General features: G+C 39.4%; 3 protein-coding genes across 6 annotated transcripts in view; 1 reads left to right on the top strand and 2 right to left on the bottom strand.

Moving 5' to 3' along the window:
• The window catches only part of TFB1M (transcription factor B1, mitochondrial), a 30,331-nt gene extending 13,044 nt beyond the window's left edge, over window positions 1-17,287 (top strand). Inside the window, 3 exon segments of the mRNA XM_033144050.1 lie at window positions 1,669-1,670; window positions 13,763-13,890; window positions 15,729-17,287. Of these exon segments, the coding sequence (XP_032999941.1) occupies window positions 1,669-1,670; window positions 13,763-13,890; window positions 15,729-15,972 (374 nt within the window). The 3' untranslated portion in view covers window positions 15,973-17,287.
• On the bottom strand, window positions 3,840-9,465 carry CLDN20 (claudin 20). Of its 2 annotated transcripts, none has more exons than XM_033144049.1 (2): window positions 9,441-9,465; window positions 3,840-4,808 (listed from the first exon to the last, which is right to left on the bottom strand). In XM_033144049.1, the coding sequence occupies exon 2, from the start codon at window positions 4,718-4,720 to the stop codon at window positions 4,058-4,060; it is 663 nt and encodes a 220-aa protein (XP_032999940.1). In that variant the 5' UTR covers window positions 4,721-4,808; window positions 9,441-9,465; the 3' UTR covers window positions 3,840-4,057. The 2 variants fall into 2 exon arrangements, with proteins under 2 accessions (XP_032999940.1, XP_032999939.1); XM_033144048.1 differs by lacking the exon at window positions 9,441-9,465 and adding an exon at window positions 8,830-8,910.
• Window positions 16,118-25,860, bottom strand: part of TIAM2 (TIAM Rac1 associated GEF 2) — a 127,475-nt gene continuing 117,732 nt past the window's right edge. For all 3 annotated transcript variants that reach the window (XM_033144041.1, XM_033144040.1, XM_033144042.1), the window contains 8 exons: window positions 24,627-24,806; window positions 24,066-24,184; window positions 23,580-23,688; window positions 20,892-20,950; window positions 20,363-20,468; window positions 19,254-19,341; window positions 18,700-18,854; window positions 16,118-17,226 (listed from right to left, as the gene is read on the bottom strand). In XM_033144041.1, coding sequence (XP_032999932.1) covers window positions 16,586-17,226; window positions 18,700-18,854; window positions 19,254-19,341; window positions 20,363-20,468; window positions 20,892-20,950; window positions 23,580-23,688; window positions 24,066-24,184; window positions 24,627-24,806 — 1,457 coding nt within the window. In that variant the 3' untranslated portion in view covers window positions 16,118-16,585. The remainder of the gene's footprint in view (window positions 17,227-18,699; window positions 18,855-19,253; window positions 19,342-20,362; window positions 20,469-20,891; window positions 20,951-23,579; window positions 23,689-24,065; window positions 24,185-24,626; window positions 24,807-25,860) is intronic.

The following is a 25,860-nucleotide window of genomic DNA, read 5'->3' as shown; positions in this document are numbered from 1 at the left end:
AAGGCTTTGGCAAGCTTACCTGCCATTGAACCCAATGAGGTTTGACTGTTTCTGATTTTGGCTTTAGGCGCTTTCCCTGGAATGTAACCCCCATGTAAGTTGCGGGCTTTCTGTAAACTGTTGCCTTTTCCCCATTCTCTGTGCATCTGAAAATACCCCTCTATAAACACTGAACAGTAGTCTTGGGGATTCTCAGAACTTGGTGGGAAATAGTAGAATGTTTTCTGTGTAAGACATTCTGGATTTCAGGTGTGATAATTTCCTGTTTCTTGCATTGTGGAGATGGTCATTTTCATCTGTAGGAGAGAAGAACAGAGACTGAGCTAGGTCTGTGCTTTTTTCTCTTGGCCTATTGAGCATGTGCTGTTGTGGTTGTGTCATGCTAATGTTCATTTGTGCCAGCAACAGGGTACTTGTTTGTCTTGCAGATCTGTTTTGTTTTTGAGATCACCATGGTGGGTAGCAATGGAGAGTTGTGTATGTTAATTTCATTTGCATTAGTATGTAGTGCCATCTGGTCGTTCCTGATGGTGCTCTATTCCCCCCCCCCTTTGTACTGGATGTGTCTTTCTATGTGAATGTTGTAGCAAGAATATATGCCTTTAGGGATGGTGCTCACTGTTAATGACTATTCCCCTTCTCTGTCTCTCTGTATGTGGCATTTCATTTGCTCTGACATGGGTTTTGTTGGCAGGCAATTGCTTGGTGTCATTTTCAGCACTGTGTCTTTGTAGACTCTGTCAGAGTATTTTCATTTTTTAAAAAAGCTGAGCCTGTTAAGCATTTAGCTGGAATGACCCTGTAGTGCTCTAATATTGTGTTATTTGTGCTAATGAAACCTTCCAAACTTGCCTTTCAGTTCCTAAGTCAGACAATATGTTTCAGTTTTGCAAACTTTTAAATAATTCTACAGATAGGAATGCTTAATACACAAAGTATACAGAAGCAGTTCAGAGTGTCTATCATATTTTATATTTTTGCTGGATCCCCCCCCTCCCAGCCAAACCACCAAATACTTTCTTGATCTCTGGTGTATTCTAAAAAGAGCTACAAATATGCATTGGAGAAAATGATGGCCATACTGCTTACACCAGGGGTCAGCAAGCTTTTCAGCCGTGGCCAGTCCACCGTCCCTCAGACCATGTGGTGGGCCAGACTATATTTTTTTTGGGGGGGGGGGAATGAACGAATTCTATGCCCCACAAATAACCCAGAGATGCATTTTAAATAAAAGCACACATTCTACTCATGTAAAACACCAGGCAGGCCCCACAAATAACCCAGAGATGCATTTTAATTAAAAGGACACATTCTACTCATGTAAAAACATGCTGATTCCTGGACCATCCGTGGGCTGGATTGAGAAGGCAATTGGGCTGCATCTGGCCCATGGGCCTTAGGTTGCCTAACCCTGCCTTACACTGATAAACCACCACTGTTTGTTTGAGAATTAACCCACTAAAATAATTAAGACTGCTTTGGAATAACTATTACGTTCAAGCTTGTAGCTCAATGTAGCTCAGAAGAGCTTGTACAGTCATAGCTCATGTACGGACACTTCAGGTAATGTGTTTTCAGGTTGCGGACCGCGGGAAACCTGGAAGTACCGGAATGGGTTACTTCTGGGTTTTGCTGCATGCGCAGAAGCGCCAAATCGCGCCTGCGCAGATGTGGCGCTTCAGGATGCGAACGCTGCGGTTTGCCGACGTGCCTCCGTCACACAATCCAAGGTTCCACTGTATTTTCTTCTGGGGGCTATGTTTTGCTCCTGGATCTCCCTGTTGGGGGAACAATGTGGTCTGGATTATATGTCTTACTCTGTGGGTGTCGTACATGTGGAGTATTCTGTATTTGGTTTCCTTTCATACCATGGTCTTGATCTTGGTCTTAATGACCAAGTAGCAACATTAATATTTCTGTGATATCTTCTTTCTCCTGGTTTAAGTTTTAGCATATCTTTTATTTATTTAAGAAAGAATATATACATTGGACTGTAAAAAGCCCCAAAACACATCTGAGCTGTTTGGGTAACTTGTTTAGGTATCACAGGTATTTGCAATAAAAATAAGACAGTATTTATTCATTCTAAAAGAATTGTTAGCTGGGGTGTGGTGGGGTTAGACACCTTATTATTTACAGACCTAAGATAGCAGAATGCAGAATGAACCACTGCAGTCACCAAATAACTTTGGTACATTCTTGGTCTGTCCATCAATCTATAGTGGGTAACACGTTTCACATTTGATTAGAAGAGCTCTGCTGAATCAGACCAAAGGCCTATCTAGTCCAACATTCCGTTTCTCCACACGTGTCCAATCAGCAATAGACTTTTCCCTATTGTTGTTCGCAAACAACTGAAACACAGAGGCATTCTGCCTCTGATCCTGAAGGTGGCCTATAACCATCATTGCTAGTAGTCATTAATAGCCTTATCTTCTGTGAATTTTTCTAATCGCCTTTTAAAGCCATCTAACTTTGTTGCCATCACCACATCTTGTGATGGTGAATTCCACAGTTTAACTATGCAGTGTGTGAACAGTTCCTGTCTTGAATCTCCCACCATTCAGCCTTATTCAATGAACCTGGCTAGTAGTATGAAAGAGCAAGAAAACATCTCTCTTCATACCAGACATTATTTTATACACCTCTGGCATGTCCCCTCTTACTCACTTTTTTTGTAAATTAAGAAGACCCAAATGTTGCAACATTTCTTAGTATGGGAGTTACTTCAGCTCCCTGGTCATTTTGGTGCCCTTTTCCTGTACCTTTTCTATGCACATCTGCAGCTCAGAGCCAATATTTGAAAACTGGGTAGAAAAATAAAAACTAATATGGAACAAATAATCTTACTCATCTTTTACAAGAGGCCAAGCCATATTCTTTAGTGAAATGTAAACTCATTATATTTGCACTAGAATATCTGTGTGTATGCAATTTACACATGTGTCCCAAGTTATGGTCCAAACGTCCCTTTTCTATTCCTTCCCTTATATGCCAAAGGATTCAAACTCTGCCTCACCTCCTGAATAGAAATGAGGGGTTCCCCACAGCGACTAATAATCATTTCAGCATGTTAAAAAGAAGGTTATGAGAAGCAAGGCAAATTAACCAAGTGAATCATGCTGACAAAGTAATTGCAAACTGAGTTGCTATCACCTGCAAGAACTCTTTGTGTGGCAGACTGCCAGTAACTCTGATCCAATAGTAAATAGTTTGCATAAAAGAAAGGATTTAAAGAAATCAAATGATGTACAGGTTAAAATCACACTGAAGCCCTGAACAGATTGGGAACAGATGCATTTTGGTTAGTTAAATCATGCAGTGACTTGGGTATAACATAGAAAAGTCAAGGAGGGGACAAAAATATTTTTAAAGTGGAGGATGAAATTGGAGGGTTTAAGTTTCTTTTAGTTACAGAGGCTGCTGCTGATACACCCATTTCTTAGTCCTGAGTTGTGTCTAACCCTTCAATTAGCTGCAGACTGCTAAGTAGACATATAAAAAACAACATAAAAATGGAATCTGCTGCAGGTGGTCAGGAGATGAGGGGGAAGCTTTGGCAACAACTGAAGCAGTGTCTTCAGCCTCTGATATGCAAATACACGAGGCTTTGTTTGTTTATAAATGAAGAAATTTAGTTACCATGGTAGTTGGGTATTGACAATGAAAGCTACAATTTTAAAAACAATACATAGGGTTTCACATAAAGGCAGAGTAGGTTTGGCGGGTACCCTAATTAAAATTAGAGTTGTGCTGAAATTAAGTAAGCCACATTACAGAGATCTAACTTTCACGTGCTAAAAAACAACAACCTGTACACATTTTTGCCGTTCTTTTTGTTTTTTTCTAATACAATTCAGTTGCAAAGCAATATCAACATAAATTAATGGTTGTTGCAGTGATTTAAATTTCCCCCCAGTACCATACCAGAGTGTAATGATGACACTTGCATCAAGAACAAAAAACTTTCTTTGATATTTTTAAAAACCCAGAACTACAATAAACACTCCCCCCCCCAACTGGGCAGGAGCCCTAAGTGACAGACCGACAACTGTATTTACACATAATCCTTCAGGTTGTAGCCTGTGTTGTTCTCTTGCTGGGCAGCTGGGAACTGTTGCTGCGTTTTATTGGGATAAATCCATGCTCTTTGTTGCTTTGTAAAACAGGAAGTGCCAAAGATGGCACCTGCAGTGAGCAGAAGTCCTGCTGAAATGAATCCAATGTAAACTGCTCCTCCTGGTTCATGCTTACTGCTTTCTGGGACTGTTGGGTCCAGAAAATTTGAAATGATTTCTCTCGTGTACCAGGCTGTTGGTATCAAGCCGAATATACCTGCAAGGATGAAGAAGACACCTCCTGCAAATGTAGTGTGGCTTTTGGTGTCCTGGTCTCCTCCCAGCCGAGTGCACTTCATCCCCACAGTGGCGATGCAGATTCCAAAAGTGGAGAGGATGCAAGACAACACCATGGTGGTCCGTGCTGCCTGGATGTAAACAGGGAGGGAGAGGATTGAATATTTCAACGTGCAGCTAAACATCCCGGTGCTGTACCATGTGCAGTCCATCCAGAGTCCTTGCATCTGAGTTATGGCTGTGATGATGTTTGAACCTACATCTGCATTCACCTTCCAGTTGGGCAACAAGGTGGCTGTAATTGCACCGAAAACACCAAACAAGGCTAGAATGAAAGCAAAGAACTGTAGAGCTGCTGATGCCATGATGAGATGTGCTGTCACCTTTTGTCTGCCTGTTCCTCTCCTGTTGTAAACCTTTGTATGCCTGATGGCTCCCCAGCCACAGCTATAGCTGTCCGCATGTGATAGAAGGGGGGAGGAAGGGGGGAAATGGCAGGGGCAAAGGAAAGAGAAATGAGCAAACTAGAACACTTGCATTTAAAATCACTGCTATCTGAATGAATGACTGAACGTGACCCTGCAGCAGATGAGAAGGCTACAAAAGCACAGCGCAGCTGTACACAGGGCACTTGAACAGAAATGATTATAAATGAACAGTGTGTGAGCGACTGAGCACAAGGAACTGCCCTTCAATATTCTGCTACTTCAAGAAAACTCAAATTGAAACACTGAAGGCACAATACTAGGATCATGTAAATGCCAAAAAACACAGAAATACAAAATTGAGATATTCTTGCCCTCAGTGGCCATCTCGCTTCTGTGGCACAAAAGTAGAACAAGGTATCTATTCAAATCTATAATTAACTAAAGCAGTGGCTTGTAAGTATATACTTTCTTCCCAGTTTCCATTGGAAATTTAATTCTTGGAAATTTAGGTCAGTATAATCTTTTCCCCATTTCCATGGTTTTTAATGGTTCAGCAAGTGCTCTTTTATTTATGTATTTATTTCATAAAATTTGAACACTGCTTCATTGTTTTTTTAAAAAAAAAACCTCAGCAGTTTACAAAAAGAATAAAATGATCAATAAAAGCAGTTAAAACAATTTTTTGAAATAAATCACTGGTAAACTAAAAACAGATTAAAACACGCATCAACATTCTACCCATCTGAATAGGGTTATCTAAACAAAAATGATTCTATCAGGCATCAAAAAGAGCACAGTGAAGGCCGCTGTCTGATGTCAATAGGTGGGGTTCCAAAGTGTGGGTGCTGCAACACTAAAGATTGCTTTCTTACGAATGCAGAATGGGTATTATGTGGCCCCTGTAACAGTGCCAGTTCTTCATATCAAAGTGTTTGAGTAGACATATATGAATTAAGGCAATCTTTCAGGTAAACTGGTCCCAAGTTTTTGTTTTTTTTACAAAAAAATCTGTTCCCTTACTATTTTCTGAAGAGCAAAGTTCAAACTTCTGTGTTGGCCATATAGAATTTGAATTTCCTAAGGACTAGAAACTTATATTTACCCTATCCCTTGATTCATACTAACCACCTCTGATATAGCACAATAACTAAGAGTAAATAAAGCTATTACTAAAGACTGAAAGAATGATTCAGCTAAATTAAAGTACATTTAAATTTTGTTGGTTTTAAATGGCAGGGTCAGCTGCATGTTAACTCTGAAATCAACGCTGTCGTTGAAATCAGTGACACTTAAATGTGCTTAACATCAGCTGGATCATTTCCTTGCAGTCTAAATGATGCCCGGTACATGGAAAACTCTTATATAGCTCTAGGTTTCATATATTTTGTTGGACAAAGAGCTAGCTTATTTTCCATGATAATTAAAATTATAGAATAATAATGTTATAATTACTTTTAATTCCAATTCAAATGAATTGGATTTAGAAGGAGAGGAGGTTTCAGCATTCTAACTATAGAGAGAGGTCATTAGTTTTATACTATTAATCTTAAAGTATTGAATGCAAGCTCATCTAATTAATTTAACTGTTCATAAGACCACTTACTGGCATTTTTAGCTTTTAAATAGTGCCAGTGACTTAAGTTGGGTGGTATCACTTAGTAACAGGGTGGATAAAATTGCAGGTCCATTAATTTTGGTAGGAGTTTACCAGTGAACCACTTGAAGGTCTAAGCAGAAAGGTTTGGCGAAGTCCAATACATTTTTGCTCTAGGTGTTACATTTAGGTCCTCTCTGCCTGCAAACATCCCATCTCCTGTCACATTGAAATGGACATGAGTTCAGTACCTCTTAAACCATTTGGATTCACTGGAAAAGAGCACAAAGTGTATTCGGGGGGTTGCCACCTAGTGTAATAGACAGTGCTGACCCACAAGGGCCAGTGGTCTAACTCAGTGAATATGTGTGTACTCTTTGGAGCCAACCTGTATAATAGTAGTTACAGTAGGACTTGGTGTGATTAGATTTTTTTAAAAAATAAAATAAAATACAAAAATACATGTATTTGAATTTGAAAGGCTGGGCTTATACTGAATGGTAGATGAGCTAACATCTCTTGTGAAAAGCAGCATGTAAATGGCATGCAAGCCTGAGCATATTCAGAATCTAGTAATTAATGGATTCTTCAGCTTGTACATTTCTCATGTATATAACAAGACTTGGAATCCAAAATGTGCTGCCAACATCTTAAAAACATGAAAACATCATTATGCTGAAACAGCCTTTTTTTTTACCTGCTTAGCTAGATATTTTGAAGATTAGAGTGGTTTAAGAAAAAAGAACTTTTGACCTTTTCTGTAAGTACTGCATTGCATGCACTTATGCTTAGAACAAGGGTCTTCCCACCTATGTTTTTTTGGGGGGGGCATTTGTATGATATCTGTTATGACATCTGCTGATTTTAACTTTTTAGTGGACCAGAGAAAGAAACAAGATTTGCTCAGTTTATACTTATATTTATATAATTGATGCTGTCTGTCCTTTAATAGGTATTTTATTTTCTGGATAATGATTTTAAAGCTAAAGAAGCACTTTAATAAGCTTTCTAAACAAATCTTGCTCAGTTCCCCATGAACCCTAATTGCCATCTCTTCTGTTGTATGAGCCCAAAGTACCCTTTTCACTACCCACCACACATATTATACTGCAACTTGTGTAGAGAAGGGAGTCACTGTCTGCCCCCTATGATCTATAATTTAACTTCCTTTTTCAAAAGGTACATTAAAAGAAATTTGTGGCATATGTGAAGTTCTCTTGGCATCTTTTGATTGTGTCATGGACCAAGGGGAGCAAATATCACCTGGGCTACTCAGAACAATTTTCTGTTTCCATGCCCTCTCTCCCCCTTTCAGCAGAGAAACTGTATTATTTAGTTATCTGCCCCATTTGCCACCAATGCAGAGATACACATTCTTTCCTGCCCTTCTGGTAGTCTTTGAAAAATGTGACACCCAGTTAGTGATCAGTTTATGGAATTGCTGCCATGGCAGAAAATCTTGATTGGTTCTGACAACTTCAGGAAATTTTGCTGTATTAATTTCTCAGTAAGAGAAATTAGTAAGAGAAGCTGGTATCAGTAAGAGAAGCTGGTCAGGAGAGCTGTCCTGTTACGTTGTTGTTGTTGTTATTCATTTATTCTATGCCGCCTTTCTCTTATACCAGGACTCAAGGCAGCTTACAGATATATCTGCTTTTAAAACAGTCCAACCTAAAACAGTTATGCAAGCGCCTTTCTACCCTCTCATAGCCTCAATTTCCCACAATATAGTTTTATATAGCTTGAAAGTTTGCTGCATCTTTAAAGAGCTGCTTGGCTCAGCAAAAGAGATTGACTTGTTAACTAGGTCTATATTTCTGTGGGACCAGCAGACTACAAACCAACCCATGGATCTGCCACAGAGCAGATGCCCCTGTTTACTTCACATCCATTTCCTAGGCTGTGACGGTGGGAAATGAAGAAGAAGAAGAAGAAGAAGAAGAAGAAGAAGAAGAAGAAGAAGAAGAGTAGTTTCGATTTGATATCCCGCTTTATCACTACCCAAAGGAGTCTCAAAGCATCTAACATTCTCCTTTCCCTTCCTCCCCCACAACAAACACTTTGTGAGGTGAGTGGGGCTGAGAGACTGTTCAAAGAAGTGTGACTAGCCCAAGCAGCTGCATGTGGAGGAGCAGAGACGTGAACCTGGTTCACCAGATTACGAGTCTACCGCTCTTAACCACTCTACCACACTAGCTCTCAGTGGAGCCATCCCTGCATGGCACTGTCTACCCATCATTCTTTTACTGTTTATCTTTGCTTCAGATTTTGCATTTCAGCAGCTTTAAAAATAAAAACAAGCATGATGACAATAGGAATGGTAGCTTATCCCAATAACTTCTAGAAGCAGACTAAATTACACCCACATTAAACTGCAACATTTGGTTAGAACATTTTTAAACACCATAAACTGTAATGTACTGTACAGAGTCTAATGAAATTCAGTACTTACTGCTAAATGGGAGATTCAGGATGCTTTCTCGGCAGTGTAAGTCGTAGAAACAACTTCTCTTGAATGTAAAGGTCTCTTCATTTAAAAAAAATTCATTGGTTTTTGTTTTTTTATTAAACAAAAATAGCTCTCTGATGCTATCACCACAGCAGTCCTGCCCATTCCCTGTCTTAGTACCATCTACTGGAGAATAAAGAACTACTTTGTTTAATGAATCTGCACTGAAGAGGGGGGGGGAATACTTTGTTGAAGGAGCAAATGTAAAGAGATCATGGAGGAAACACATGCAAACCCTTAATTCTAAAAATACAATGATTTCTGAATCCTATGATGAATGTTTGACAGTAGTTTAGAAATCAGGAGAAATGTAGAGAAATAGGTATTTCAGAAAACATAAACTTTTATACCCCCCCCAACCCTATATTTTAAAAGCTGCTTTAACTATAAGGAAATGAAACGAGCGATCTTTACTGCACCTGCAAATCAGAATTTACATTGCAAACAGCCACCACTACCCCAAATCCTCCACAATAAGTTTATAATTCCTGCTATTAATTATGGTGCAGAAATATATTTAAAGTGGCAGAAGTATATGGCTGAGTTTTACATACCTGCTACTAGTAGCTTGTAGCCTTCTGTAATTCTGTAATTAGTCACCTTTCCCTAAACACCAGAAGGCAAAATAAAGTAATGCTGATGAGGCTTTGTGATTAAATACAGAGCGCTGTTGAGGAGATCCTGACAAGTCAGCAAGAGGGAGACTATAAAGCAAAAAAGTGGGAAGGGAAACCTGCTGATTGTGCAGCAATATAAATATGAGTTCTTCCTTTCGTTGTCTGACTCTTTGCAGTGTGTGGAAAGGGAAAAGGCAGTGGTTTGTAGCATGTGATAGTTTACAGCTAACGGTACATAATTTTATCCCTTGCTTCATTAGTCTTGGAAGTAACTGGTGTTCTACGTTTTCCTTTCAGAACAGTTTCAATGTTGAGTTTTTAAGGTTGATCCATACCACAGTAATGCAGTTTCACATTTGATTTCTACAGCCTCTGGTGATTGTGTCTGGGCTTGGCAATGGTTGACCCTGGGTTGCGACAGGGTCTCTGATTGAGCTTTGGGAGCGAAGCTGCTTGGGAGTGAAGCTCATTGCAGCAACAGGATAAACCCCTTCCCTTCTCTAGCCCAGTATAAGGATAGGGGTTTGTTTCTGTGGGCACATGCGCTTTGAAAACACTTGGAAGCTTTTCATGTCTGGAGAGGACTACAATTCTATTAAAACATTTCATTGGGCATAAGTCTAATTGAACTTGGTGGGACTTATACCTGAGTAAACATTCATAGCATTGGGCTGCACATGTATTGGACTTAATGGCATTAAATTGTGGACCCCATGGCTGACAGTCGAAATGCACAGCAAAAGTACTTGTGGTTGTAACTCATTTATGAAGTTGCTAGACTAGTATTCCTCTAAATTGGGGAAACTAACCCACAAGATGCTGCTGAACTACAACTCCCACCATCCCTGACCATTGGCTATGCTAATGGAAGTTGGGGTCCACCAAATCTGGAGGGCCACAGGTGTGCCATCCTTTCTGCAAATAAAGGAATGTCTGTAAAGCAGCAAGGTGATGGGATGGTAAATCATCATTATTTCTCTTTTTTCCCCTGGTCAGGTAATTAGGTGGACTTACCAGGGCCATTGATGGGCCAGCAGTTTTTGAAACTCTGTGGGTGGGAGATTCAACAGAGTTGTTGTGGTAGTGGAAATCAGTGCAATGAATCCCACTAGTGCAATGCAAATCCACCCCCACCCCCACCATCTGCTTGGGAAGGTTGGGAGAACCCCCAGAACAGTGTGTGGCACTGCACTCCATTGGCTGTTTTTCCTTACTCATTTTGTGAAGTTGCAATAAGAACTTAAGTTTTAAGAGTAGACAGATTTTTGTATAAATGGGTTTTATTTCATTTTTTAAATGAACAATCCTGGTTTATATAAATAGTGAATTGTAGACTATTTTAAGCTGCATTTCTAGCCACACTTAATAGCAAGTAATTATCATTGAAATCCATGGGAACTAATCCTGAGCAAACGTTAGGTACATGTTCTTTCTCAGGCTCAGGTAAAATGTGCCTACAAGACATTGTGTATTCTTTTTCCACAGGTTTTTTTTTCTGTCATGGTGACGCTGCTTAGCCTAGGAGAGGGCTAAGTTAACAGAAATCTCCAACTTTTGTTTAATTTTATTATTACTACATTTATATCCCACTTCTAAGGAGCTCAGAGTGGTTCTTGTAGCTAAAGGCTAGTGTGGTAGTTTTTTTAACTGCACTATTTAAATTAATAATATTAATAATAATAATAATTTATTATTTATACCCCATCCATCTGGCTGTGTTTCCTCAGCCACAATAGTCCTTCAGATATTAAAAACTTCCCTAAACAGGGCTGCCTTCAGATGTCTCCTAAAAGTCTGGTAGTTTTTTCCTTTGACATCTGGTGGGAGGGTGTTCCACAGGGCAGGCATCACTACCGAGAAGGCCCTCTGCCTGGTTCCGTGTAACCCCACTCCTTGCAGTGAGGGAACCACCAGAAGGCCCTCGGTGCTGGACCTCAGTGTTCGGGCTGAACAATGGGGGTGGAGACGCTCCTTCAGGTACACTGGGTCTAGGCTGTATAGTTTTAGTACTGACCTTGTATGGCGTTTACAGAATTTTCCAGAAAAAATGAAGCAGGTATCCGCCCTGAAAAGTCTATACTGTAATATAAACTTCTTAAATGGCAAGAGACGTATGGGAGAAGCAAGGGTAACGAAACATACCTGTATGCATATACTTATCCTTGACGAAAACGCAGGCTTCAGTTTTGCTTGAAAGGTGGGAAGGAATGTAGACTGAATAATATACAGTAGATTGGTGGTGCCATTTTACAAGTTTGCATTGTGCATTTACTAAAAATAAAAAACCAATAAATAAATGTAGATGTTTCTATTTGGGCAAACAATTCCAATGGAAGGAGCAATAAGGTAGACTGGCTGGAGTTTAAAAGAGCAGGACACTCGGAGGCAGCAGCTAAGGATGGTAAAGTTGGAGGAGCAAAACTAGGGAGTTAACATAATATAGTTTTAAAATGTTTATTTATTACATTCTTTATTACATTATCATTGTATATAGCTGCATGTTGTTTGAGAAAAGGATTCAAAAAGGCATTCTGTTTATCCAGAAATCCTTTTTCTTAATGTACTGGAACTTAGCTATACAGCTGCAAGTAAAACGTTTTAAGTGTGTTTTAAGTGCAATACACAATGTGACACTAAATGGTGATGATGAGCCTTAAGGAAAATTTGCTGTATTTTTACAAACACTTTCTTTAAAAAAGCATTATCAGAACACTTTTTATATGTATGTAGATTCCACCCTGGACAAAATCCAGGCCTGTGTTTGCAAAACAAAACAGGCTTGGGCAGCAGAAGTGACGGAATTGTGTGGGGACTGGGGTGTAGGTCCCCCTCAGTGAGATGAGCTTGTATTTTATCTTAGCTGTAATTTTTTGTTTTCTACAAAAAAACATTTGCAAAATAAGGTGGAGGTGGTATGATTATCAGCAGTTTTAAAATATGCTTGTGTGTATCTTGTTAGATTTTGAAATTCAGCCTGTTAGTATGCTCAACGAAGAAATAGGATATAATGTTAGTAATTTCAAAGCATCCAATCAGAAGGGAACAGCATTTTCTATAACTGTTCCCATAGTAACAAAGCAGCTTTCCTAGTATTCTAAGAGCCCAAGCCTATAATGAAGTAATGAGAATTGCTTTGTATTTCTACAGAAAGAAAACATGCTAATGCACTTTATTTCTGTATATCTTAGTTTCCATTGGAACCTAACCTGTATCATATTATCCAAAATATTTATTTATATGGGCTTCCACTTCTGCAAGTGGAAAGTCCTTTGCTCATGGAATGACTGTTTCTGACCTAGTGGAAGAGGGCTGTGTGGGAACAAGAACCTCCAAAACCAGAGTTCTTCTGCTCATGCAATATTTTTGCACAAGCTCCTTTTGAAAGCCAGTACAGTGGTACCTTGCAAGACGAATGCCTCGCTAGACGAAAAACTTGCTAGACGAAGCATTCGCTAACAAAAGGGTGACTCGCAAAACGAATTTTCCTATGGCCATGACTCGCAAAACGAAAATGTTTTACGATTTTCCCCCGTAAGACCACACTTCCTCCGACTGTGCTTCGCAAGTCGAATTTTCCGCTATACAACAACACTCGCGGAACGAATTAATTTCGTCTTGCGAGGCACCACTGTAGAGTTCTTAACTGCTATTTCCTATATTGTCCTTATTCATGGGATTTCATATACTGCAACATAACCAATGAATCATTTGTGGTACTGCATTGCAAGACATCTCCTGCTATTGATTACACAATTATTCACACAAGTCATTGTTTGTTTTGGTTCTGAGTCAAAAACTTTGTTTTGGTACCATAGAATCTTCCAAAACAGTACACACACAGTTAAGAAACTGTATTGTCTTTCAGGACTGATCTTACAAGGCTCCCTCACAAAGTGTAGTTTGGGGGGGGGGGCAAAAGTGCTCATAAACATTTTGCTTTACCTGTGAAAGGGGACTGGTGTGAGTTTCCCAAGAATGCCTATCCACGAACTGTCACCATATATGAAAATAGGACAGGGGTGACACTCTGCAGAAGTTGCTGGAATGCATCTCCCATCATCCACGACTATTGTAGTAGGAGGATGACTTTGGCAATTACTATTTTCTATGTTGATGTGAATTTGGGGTAGATTTGTTCAAGGTAAATGCAATTATTCCAGGTTTTCCCATACAGGATTGCAGTGTAGAGCCCTTATAGAAGGAATCAAAATAGCCAACAGATACTTTCTTAGATCCATTGTTTTTATTTCTATTCGCAGGTGGATGTGACTGTTGTTCATTTTACCCCATTGGTGCAACCAAAAATAGAACAGCCATTTAATCTGGTGGAGAAAGTTGTCCGAACTGTGTTTCAGTTCAGAAGGAAATATTGTCATCAAAGTGTACGGTAAGAGATCTTTTCCCTACATACATTTTAAAAAATCTTCAGAATGGTATTCTTAATACAATGGCTATGCAAAGTAATTTCACACATGGGAATCTTTAGTTGGTGACTGCAGTCAGCATGGTGTGTGAGAGAAATAGCTAGCATAGACCAAATTCCTCAGAAAGAGCTCTTGCATCTCGTATTATCTAAAGGAGGAGTTGGGAAGCATTTTCTCCTCCTTGGGCCAGATCCTTATCTCCCTAGCCATAGGTGGGCCAAATGTAACATGTAGCTGGGGCCACCCACTTGTCAATCATTTGATGTCCTAGTGAGGTCAAGTGATGTTGTGCTTTGCAGCCCTGATTGTGGGAAATTCAAAGCACAATGCTGGGCTGTTTGAGAGTCCTTTGGTATTAACTTCTCACTTTACTGAAGACGACCTTCTCCTTTCCATGCTGCTCCTTAAACTTCTAGTTTTGGAGCCTTCAATGGAAACTGCTTTTCTCTTCCCAGGTTGCTCCTTAAGCCTCCAGTTTCCATTGAAGGCTGGTTGTTCCTTTGCTGGAGCAAGGCATGCACCCAGTCGGGAGTCCATCTTAAGCTCCTGATCATTCCTTTGAAGTCCCACCCTTACACCCCCTGCTTGTCATCCCATGTTATGTCAGGTGTAGGGTGGGTGATTGTGGCTTCCCCACTGAATTTGAGCTTTTTATGACCAGTGGATACAAATCTCAGTTATTTTGAGGGTAAAATATATGTGTGTTTACCTTTTAAATAAATAAACATAATAAATTTTATTATTGGGCAAGGGAACATGAAACAAAGTAAATGAGTGTCTTCAGATATGTCTCTGAGAATAAACAGTGACAATCACACACACGCATACTGTCTTTGCCGCTCTATAGCCCTACAAAGAGAGAGAAAAATTATCCAGGCCTAGTTCCTTTCTATTAACTAGCATCTACTTCAAAGTACACCAAGCAAAAATAAGCACCATACAGTAAACACCTGCTGACAAGTAGTGGCCATAGTTGTGTTGAAAAGGTTTACACCAATCAGAGCATGCGGAACCAGCTGTTGGGCTGAAATTTGGATTGGCTGGGGCTGATGGGCATTGGAGTGCAAGAATATATGGACTGCCACTGCCTCCCCAACCTTGCTTTAAATGCCAGGGCACAACCCCATCTTGTCACCGCACCTCTATGCCCTACAATCAACAGATGAGGCCTTGGTGCCTGTTTATTATCTGAAACTTGATTGGGATAAAGGGTGAGGCTTTCTTTGTGGCAGCACCCCTCCTTAAGGAACTGGGAGGGGGAATTTTCAGTGTGGTAGAAATTTTAACAGTGTGAACTGATCTGCTGCCTGCTGAAAACTAAACTGGTGATGCTTTAGTGCTGCTGTTGCAGTTGCGCTGATGATCAGTTTAAAACAACCATACTGTGTTTCCATGTTGACTTGTAAGACAAAATAAAGACATATTTGGTTTACCTGTATGATTAGGATGTCAATGCAAGCTTGAGCTCTGTGGCTTTTCATTTTAGAACGAAAGCTTTCCATAGAGAATGGCAGTGTTCGGGAAGAGAAAGTAAAATTTCTAAGTGATGTGCAGAGAAGGCAAAAAATTGGATAAGGAAAGCCAACCACTGAGTGAGGGGGCAGAGTACAGGAGAAAAGATTGAGCAGCATAAGATGATTCCATTGGGGTAGGGTGTAGTAGACCAACAATGTAGAGTAACTGCAGTTAGTGCAGGCAACTATTCTTAGCATGGATTAGTAAGGTAATTTTATTGAAGCGGGTCACTGTTTCTGGTGGTTTAAGAAATCTCACTTGGATTATCTCTACTATTTTCTTTCAGGGTCTTATTTCCAGAAGCTGGACGTTTAGAAAAAGCAGAACAGCTACTCAAGCTGGCAGATATTGATCCAACTCTGCGCCCGACTCAACTTTCTATGTTTCACTTTAAAAGCCTTTGTGATGTCTATAGAAAAATGTGTGATGAAGACCCAAAACTTTTTACGTATAACTATAGGGATGAATTGACAAAGAAGCGAAACAGGAAGAGGAGCAGATTTGGCAAAACTAAGGATGACGTGATGTAGCTCATTCTAGAAAATTAACCAGCCATGGTGTGTGTTTCTGTCGAGTGGAATGAAATACATTCCAAGTTGGAATGTTAAGTCTTTTTGAACTAAGGTATGTGAAATTCATTGAAGAGAGAACAGCATAAAAAACAAAGCACACCAATTGCATTTAGCATTTTACTGTACAAGCTTGTAGAGAAAAATGAGAAATACAGTAAGATTACAGTACAGGCTTTTTATATTTACATATGTATATAAATCAAGTATAAACATCTTAGTGCAGGACTTTAATTTTTCTAAGATGAATTTAAAAATAATTTTTGCTTTAAATGCCCCAAATTAAAGTTGCTTGAACTTTCTCAAAAGAACATAGGTATTGACAAGAGTTCATCCCCTTTTCAAAAGTTTAAAAAAATCCCTTAATTTTATTTAAATGAGATTACGCTGCCCTGAATCGTAAACAGCTCACTCTATAAATTTCTGTTCCACAATAAATTAAAATAACTTAAGCCTTTACAACTACTTCTGTGGAAAACACAGTAGTGCATTAAATTGAATAGTTTCTCAAGTTACAATAATCACCCTTTTTAAAGTATGTAAATCTGTATGTGGTGATGCTGGAATCAGGCAGCTAGGACTTTCCATGTCTGTCTACTGTTTCATAAAAGCAGTCCTCATTAACCACTGAAGTTAAACTTTGTACACTAAATTCTCTTTCTAAAATAGAATTCAGGTCAAAACTTGCAGCATCTGGATGGCTGTCAAGAGACTGGTGCCGTTCTTGCATTGCCAGTAATGTTCCTTTGTCGCGTCTTGTGCTGTTCACTTTCCGTTTAATAGGGCAAAAGTGTGCCCTGACTAGTTTAGGGTGATCACCCACCCTCCGCCCTTCTCCATACCCACTCTCAGAAGAATATTTATCCTCTGTATCATCACTAGGATTCTCGGAAATCTTCAGCCGCTGGAACTGAATTTCTATGTCTTTTGTGGGACTGCCTTTCTTTAGAATCTGCTGGTAGTCATCCTCGTCGTCACTTAAAATGTCAGATTCTTTGACAGGACTGTTTGAAAAATCTGATGCATAGTTCTGGAGATGTTTCACTGGAGACAAATTTTTTGATTCCAGGATGCTATCAGTGGTATGACAACTGCTACTTGGAGTACTGCTACTCAGGCTGCATTCATCAGAATCCAATTCATTTACTTTGCCTGCTTCAGTGTTCCATTCATTACTGGGAGAGTTCTTCATTAACTTTAATGATCTTGAGGAAGCTGCCAGGGTAAAAACACATGCTAAATTCCTATACTCAACAACTCTGGCAAGCATAACAATGTTTCAGTATGAATTGACATTTTAAACTACTTTCATTATATCGCAGGGGAGATATTTTAAGTTGTGAAGTGTGGCTTTCTTCAAATCAAAACCCTGGACTTAGATTGGCTGATTTATCTAGGAGCCCACAGAGCCAAACCACATGTGGACTAACTGTGTAAAAATGGCAATGTTAAGCTGCCTTAGTAGCACTAGGAAGGAACAGGGTTCAGTGCTTCCAGCCTAGTCACTGTGGAAGCCTGTCAATAAAATAGACTAACAATATTCCCCCTGCCCCCCGAAAAAAACCCCTACAAAGGCAAGTTTGTAAGGTTCAAGTACTGAGCAAGAATCTCTGCATGAAGCTGAAGTGAACAAGTTATGCAATGTTGAAGATACGGAACTGCTCATTTCTGTGCTATGCTTCAACCTTTCCTCAACTGCTCTGAGGATAAGCCTCTATGGTAGTCACAAGCAAGTTTATGAGAAAGTAATTTCTAGCAACCAGTGTAGAGGAACTACTTCTGTTTTGGAGGTTGCTCAAACTTTTTGTGTGGAAGAATATCCTGCTTTGTTAATCACTAGTCTCAGTTTCTTGCAAGTTGATATAATAATAATAATAATACACAATTTTATACCATCTTTCATCTGAGGATCACAGGATAGTTTACAATATAAAAACAAAAATGCATACCGTAGTAACAAATAAAAAGCAATACCCTCCCAAAGTTTTAAAGCGCCATATATTTTTTAATTAGGCCTGAGAGAAGATAAATGTTTTTGCCTGGTGCCTAAAGATACATAAGAAAGGTTTTATATTGTTGTAAACCACTGTGATATATTTTTTTATTATTAAGTGGTATATAAACATTAAATAAATAAATAACCCAAAATATTTTTTCCCTCCTCGTCCCCTTGCTTTGTTTACTATCCAGTCTGATTAAATGTTCAGGAACACTTAAAAGCTTACATGCTGTTTTGTGACATTTCAGTTGACCTAGTAAGGTGGTTGTTCTAAGGTGGATTCTGGCTCCCCCCCCCTTTATAATCCAACACAACTGACTTTTAGTTTAAGCAAAATTAATGTTCTTCCTATCAGCTATGCTTGTACACTTTTTCTTTACTATTAAATTTAAGCAAAAAAAACAACCCAAAACCAACCTAGAATCAGACAGGTATTTAAAACATAAATTCTATGCTTTGCTCTTAGTTCTTCCTACCTTTTCAACTGCAAGATGATGCAATAACTCCTACTAAATATACAGTTGCACAACTAGTAATTTTCAACAATGTGCAGTACAAACAGAATAAGTCTAGTTACTGTAATCTTTGTTTCCTCTCCAGCAATACTACAGATAAGTGTTTGTAGTAATACTATCCAAGCATGTTCAAACTAGTATGAGTTTAAATTTTGACAAAAAATACATTCTTACCCAATCTTGCTGAAACAGGAATTCGATTTTTATGCAGAACTAGGCGGCTTTTACATGTTTTCTCCAAAGGTGAGTCGCACTTTATTTGACGCCTTAAGTTTTCTCTTAGAATTGAACGAATCACTTTGACTATATTGGTCTTGCTTTCACAATCACTGCAAAATTCAAGAAAAGTGTAGTTAGGTTACAAACACATATGATTTGGCTTTGTGTTCTTAATTTGAAGGAGCAATTTGGAAACCTTAATTGGCCACAGATGGAACAGCTACGTGGCTGTAGAATCAACGTGAATGTGCGATTCCTCATGGTCTCTGCATAAAGTTCTGTGCCTACACAGTTCAGTTCTAGAGCTTTTGAGAACGGAGTTGGCAGAGCACATCCATAGGGAGATGCTTGGCCTTGCTGCATGAGCAACAACATAAAATATCTTTCACCTGTGGTTTCTTGGGAAGTGTACATACAGCTGTCGTTAAACAAGTAAAATTCAGTATGCTGTGATTAATTCCAAAAGGTATCTAATGGCCCAAATTATGCATAGTGAACCCACGATTTACCTGCTACATAGCTGGAAGGTTGTTTCAGGTCTTCCTTCCAATTCTGACTTTGTATGAATCAATTCCCAAATGCAATTGTTTTCTGTTCCTGCATGTGGAAAGAAAGACATGTTATTGTAAATATTTCATGATGTCTACAAGTCTGTAGCCAAACAATTTTCATAGAACGACTTATTGAGACCACAGTGAACGCTTCAAGATCTTTCAAGATATAGCGCCCCTCGCCTATTACTATTGTGTTTTATATTCTAGCAATTTATGTTATTCCCCCCCATCACTGTTTTACCAAATTAAGATGCTGTCACTCCCCCTCTGTATGCTGGTATGCAGCAGGTAAGCTGTGCAGCACTACCATGACACCCACTATCGAGATGGATTATTGGGAAGAAAAATCAGGTTTCTCCCTTATTTGTAGTTGGAGCCATTAACTGTATCCAACATTGCATTACAGACTCTGCCCACACTGTTTGCTTAACAGCAAACAAAGTTCATCACCCAACACAGGGCAGCTTTTTGTCATTTATCTTCTAAATTAAAAAATCTTAATCTCAAATTCACAGTTACTGAAGAAATTCGTTTTTTATTGGTAAATAGCAAGACACTTGGCAAATCATGTTAAGCATGCTGCCTGATGTAAATAGGCACTATATTATTGACAACTATAATAAACACTGAAGTTCTTTCACAAGTGTCCTTCAATCTGTATTCTAAAAGGTTGTGATGGATGCACTGCTTGATCAACCATAGTGACAACAACATCTCTAGCTAAGGCCAAGTTATAAACCACCCTCCTGCATCCACATTACTTTTGCCATCACATCAGCAGGGAACAAACCACTGTTAATTACAGGATCCTATTTTGTCTGAATTAGGAAACTATTGTTAGTTCCAAACAGCAGGCTATGAAGCCTTAATATATTGGCTTGTTTGGAAAACATGAACCATAGTTTACATCTCAATGTGGCCATTTTCTTCTGTTGTTTAGCTTTACTCCATATGTTAAGATTTGAAGTAATAAAAGTACTGAACACATTCATTGGTGACAAACATCAAAAAACAACAATAAAAATGTTTAATTAAAAAGTATTATTATCTATAGATAAGGTCACCTGCTGTATTGCCCAGTCGGACCTGAAGAGCAGATAAAGGAATCAGCCAACGAAATTTAAACAAGTCCAAATCATTATGATTATGCGTGGTACGGACATTTGTTGCCTGTAAATAAAAAGTACAGTACTGAATCAGTTTAAGTGTCATTGCCTTTTAAAGAGTTAATTAAAGCTTCATTCCTAGAAGACAGAATTGTGCTTCTGGGGGGAGTGGGGCTGGATCAGGGATCATGTAAGCAAGTGACTTTTTGACACCACCCCATTTGGATGTGATGAGTAAGAAGGCAAAACAAACAAAAATCTCCCCCACCCCTTTCTAAAATGGGAAGCTTCCACTGGATCACAGTCCCTTGTGATTCTAGATTCTTTTCACCTATTTCTAATCTACTTCATCTAGAAAAAATTCTCTTAAGTAATGTATCAAACATTCCATGTAGCTTCTGAACGTATGCCGTGAGACATTTTGTATTGTAAATCAAAACAATAATACACGATGCATCTTAGGTATTTTTTGACTAAAAAAACTTACCAGTTTCTTCTTCAGTTTGCAGTTCTCTTTATATACTAAGATGACAGCTCTTTTGAATGCTAAGAAGAGAGAGTGACAAGGCAACTTTTATTGATTAGACTTAAGTACTACATTTTAATTTTTGAATTCAGTTATGACATACACTAATAATAGTGAGTTTTAACTGGCAAAGCAAATTGCTACAGGTATTTGCACAGGGATTTGTGTCGTCCTCTCTAGATCTGGCATTGCTTGCATTTCACTCCTGGGGCTTATACAATCTTGGGTTGCATTTAATGAGAAGCAAGATATTTGCCTGATTGGTACAGCTGGAAGTCTTACACTTTACCTGTCCCAGACTATTGTAAATATGTTCTGCTGTACATTAAAGCGTTTATTCACATCTTTGTCAGCTCATTTATTTTACAGAATTTATTTTATCCACTTTTTCTCCTCCCATCAATAAACTGGATCAAATTTATTTGAGATGGGTGCAATCATTCAAATTTACTATTAACAAGACTACAGTTCCAGAAGAAACATTTATGTATAAGAAACATACAAAAGTTTGTTCTGATACACAAATTAAAGTGAAAGGGAATAAGAGTCAAAATACCTAATGATAATATTAATAATAATGCAATCTGTAAGAAGACTATATAATCCCTTAGTAAGAGCTATTTATAATATGCAGACACATCATTCACACAACTGTAGACACAGACATGAACAGAAATTTGATTGATTATATCTTAATTGCACAAGGCTAATTGATTCATGTCAGCACCTTGCAATTGTTACAATCTTCATTCAAGCCTTAATGATGCAGAAGCATTTTACAGCAGCTCCAATATGGAAACTGTAGCATGTACAGCAGCCTGATCATATTTTGAACTCTAGTTGCTAATTCTAATGTTCTTAAAAAGAGAAGAAAAGCTGGGAGGAGTTAAATACTTGAGGTGAGAGGTACCTAATGCAAACAGGCAACATCATGTGTAATGGGAGTTCCTCCTCCTCACCTCAGCTGCCCACCCCCCTCGCAAATTTCTCCCCAAAAATATGTTTCAAAAGGCAGAGGATATACAGGGGGCTGGAGGGGACAGAAGAGAAACAGGAAGTATGGGTCTGTGAGCAGATTTCTTTTGTAGTAAGTATGCAAAAATCATTGGATGTCACCCTAAGTGACTGGGGAAGATCGAGGCAAGGCAATCAGTTTAAGACTGCATCACTCAAGTCTCATTCTTGTCCATGACCTTAGCCATCTACAGCCTGCTACCCCGCAATGTTTTATCTGGTGTCTCTCCCACTCTGTGCTAAAAGGATCAAAAATTCAAGTTACGGTCTGTGTTACTTGAGAGCTGGTACAGCATAGTGGTTAATAGGCTGAGCAATAAAATTGGAAGTCCCCGACTCAAAACAGGAAGTCCCTCGGCTATTAACTGAGTGCCATTAAGAAACATCACAATCATATACTAATAGAAAAGTTACAGGTGGGTAGCCGTGTTGGTCTGCCATAGTCAAAACAAAATCGAAAATTCTTTCTAGTAGCACCTTAGAGACCAACTGAGTTTGTTCCTGGTATGAGCTTTCGTGTGCATGCACACTTCTTCAGATACACTGAAACAGAAGTCACTAGATCCTTAAATATAGTGAGGGAGTGGGGAGGGGTATTGCTCAGAAGGGTGGTGGGAATGGGTGATCAGCTGATAGGTGTGGAAAACCTGTTGACGACTCTTAAGGGCTGTAATTAGTCTTGCAGGGAAAGGCAAGTGGTAATAGAAAAGTCATTCATGGACCATTATGCAGCAAAATCAATACCATACATGAGAGAAGGCATCAGCAGGCTTGGATATGCCAGGGTATACAGACATACAAATATACTTGTAGGGAGGAGGCTAGCTAGACCTAGGGCAGTCAGATGCAAAAGAGGACAGGGCTCCTGCATCTTCTCAAGTTATATAGAAGAATTCCAGCACGTGTAGCTTAAATGACAAAGAGCAGAGAAACCCCGTGGAGCAGAATAATGACTAAGCAGGCTCAGAGGCCACAGAATGTTGGCAGATGGTTAGGAAAAATAGAAATATCAAGGAGGGAGGGAATGGGAAAACCTATCACAGAAAAGAGCATGGTTAACTGACTGGCCCTCAATAGGAGCAATCTGCACTGCAACATTTTGTTGCTGCTCCCACCTGTCTTATCCTCTCTGTAATAATGGGATGATACTAGCCTACTTTGTACCACTGTTATAAGTATCACTGTGATAAAATGTGTAAATACTTTCACAAAAATTTTGAGAGCTAAATTATATACTATATTCACAATAATACAACCATCACTAATTTTCAGTAGTGGAATACAGTGGTACCTCGGGTTAAGAATTTAATTTGTTCTGGAGGTCTGTTCTTAACCTGAAACTGTTCTCAACCTGAAGCACCACTTTAGCTAATGGGACCTCCCATTGCTGCTGCGCCGCCAGAGCACAATTTCTGTTCTTATCCTGAAGCTAAGTTCTTAACCTGAAGTGTTATGTCTGGGTTAGCGGAGTATGTAACCTGAAGCATATGTAACCTGAGGTAACACTGTACATTTCAACCAATTTCCATCTTGGAGCAAGCATAGAAAGCTAACAGATCTGATATCAAACAATGCATACCTGTAACCACTGCCTTTTTAGATGATGTTTTGACATAGTTTGAATAAATCACTCACCAAACACTGTGAGTTCCAGGTCTTTTCTTGTTTTGCCCAATGATGAGAATGGATTCAGCCATGCAACAGTAGAGTGCATTAGAAGTTCTCCCATCGAAAGTTCTGTGACCTATGTCCATTGCAGATTAGAAGGGTTATTCATTCTAACATACAGCAATTGGCATCACTTGCTGAACAGACGCTTGGGCTGGGGTATTGTTTAGGGGGATTTTGCTGCTGTTACTGATACTAATTTTTTCTAACTCATTTTTGGCGCTTATAATGATTTATGCGGAAAATTTTCAATTATAGTTCTGTACTTTATGTGTTTTATTTACTGTTTATGACTACTTTTGTTATGTTTGTAATTCAGGTAACTTGTCTTGTAAGACATCTTGACTATGGAAAGGCGGCATACAAATTGATGATGATGATGATGATGATGATGATACTGTTGGACAAATTTGAATTATCTGCACACACAAAACCCTGCTCCAATCTTCTTACCTCTTTCTCAGTTCCACTCTGATCTGCAACTAGTTGGTCAAACACTGCACCGTAATCCTCGTAAATCTTCTGCATTTCATTGATGTGACTGGCCACCTTTTCCATTGCCTTCAGTGCTTCTGCAATTTGTAAAGCCAAATCCATTATTTGATATACAACTGAATGGGCCAGTTGAAAGCTTCAGTCACTTAAAACCCAGGAATTCATCATTTTAGGAAGTGCAGAAACAAATGCACTGCTGATGATAACCAAATGAGCAAAACCACTCCCAGCATTTTGCCAAAAATTTCTGTTAATCACGTGGGAAACCACTTTGCACTCTGTAATGTGCAATGAGGGTCCCTATCGTGTGCTTAGCTCAATGCTAAATACATGATATGATACAAACAGCTAGGACAGTTTTTAAGAACACAAAAAGAGCCTGCCATTGGTCCCTCTAAGTCCAGCATCCTGTTCTCACCATGGCTGAACAGTTGACTCTGTGAAACCAGCAAGCAGGAATCGAGCACATGACTGGTATTCAGAAGCACAGATAGCAAAGCTTATTTCCTTGGGAAGTACCTGTGAGGTGGTAATGCTCCTCGCTTTCAGGGTCTGTCAGAGATACCAGCTCCTTCAGGAGCAGCGGGTATTTCAGCACCCTCTGAACTGGCTTGATGAGAAAGGACTCCAATGTGGAAGAATGCTGTTTAGCTGGGTTGCGAGCATCCAGAAAGGCCTTAAAGGCTTTATCTGTTTTGGCTAAAGGAAAAACAAAACAAAAATCCAGAGCATATTAGTAGCCCATAAGCAACAATATGAAGAATCAGTCTTCTGCATTTCATTCCAGGACCTGGCAAACAATAGGCCACACTCATCTGCCTCCCTCTTGGCAAAGGCCATCAATATTCTATGCAGCAATAAGCAACAGAAATCCTTTCCTATACTATGCATCCTTTGTTACTCCACCTTAATCTACAATTACTGCTGTGCAGCTTAGTTTTCCACAGCTATTAAATTGACCTCAGGGCATTTACTACTGGGTGGTGGAAGTGGCTTGCAGAGCATAGCTACAATGTTAGCTTCCCAGCAGCTGCAGCAGCAGCAACTTACCAGATAGGGCTTAATGGCAGGGAGACTGGCACAGGGAAGCCAAGCTGGTGCTCCTGCCAGTCTGCCCACAGCACATCCCATCACCTAGTCCTTTGTCCCTCCCAGTAAACCGCAGCAATCCCATTGCTGGCAAACTGGGCAAGACACTTCCTGTTTGCCAGTATATAAATATAAAATAATATTTTTTAAATATTTTGCTTATTTAAAAGGCTTGTCTCACTATGGTTATGTTGCATCAGCCTTTTTTGGGGGGTGGAGTATGTTGCAGAACAAATCACTTGTTAACTCTTCACTATGAGTGGTATCTCCTTCATGGATCACTGCCTTGTCGTAGCGAAGGGGCTTAAATAACTCAGAGAAGCTATGAGCTATGCCGTGCAGGGCCACCCAAGACGGACAGGTCATAGTGGAGAGTTTTGACTAAACATGATCCACCTGGAGCAGGAACTAGCAAACCACTCCAGTATCCCTGCCAAGAAAACTCCATGGACAAAAACAACAGGCATATAAAGGGAGGCAGTGGAAGACAGGAGTGCTCTGGTCCATGGGGTCATGAAAAGTTGGACACGACTAGACAACAACAACAACGAGTGGTATCTGATAAAGATTTTACTTCTGGAATTTGCACCAGAACTGTTCAACTTTACAAACATTCCCAGCAGTCATGAAGAATATTGTCCTCCTTTCAGGGGGTATGCCACAG

This window comes from Lacerta agilis, chromosome 3 (genome assembly GCF_009819535.1).
Source record: "Lacerta agilis isolate rLacAgi1 chromosome 3, rLacAgi1.pri, whole genome shotgun sequence".
NCBI lineage: Eukaryota > Metazoa > Chordata > Lepidosauria > Squamata > Lacertidae > Lacerta > Lacerta agilis.
The sequence above is the reverse complement of the archived record's forward strand: the minus strand, read 5'-3'. Positions and strand labels throughout refer to the sequence as shown.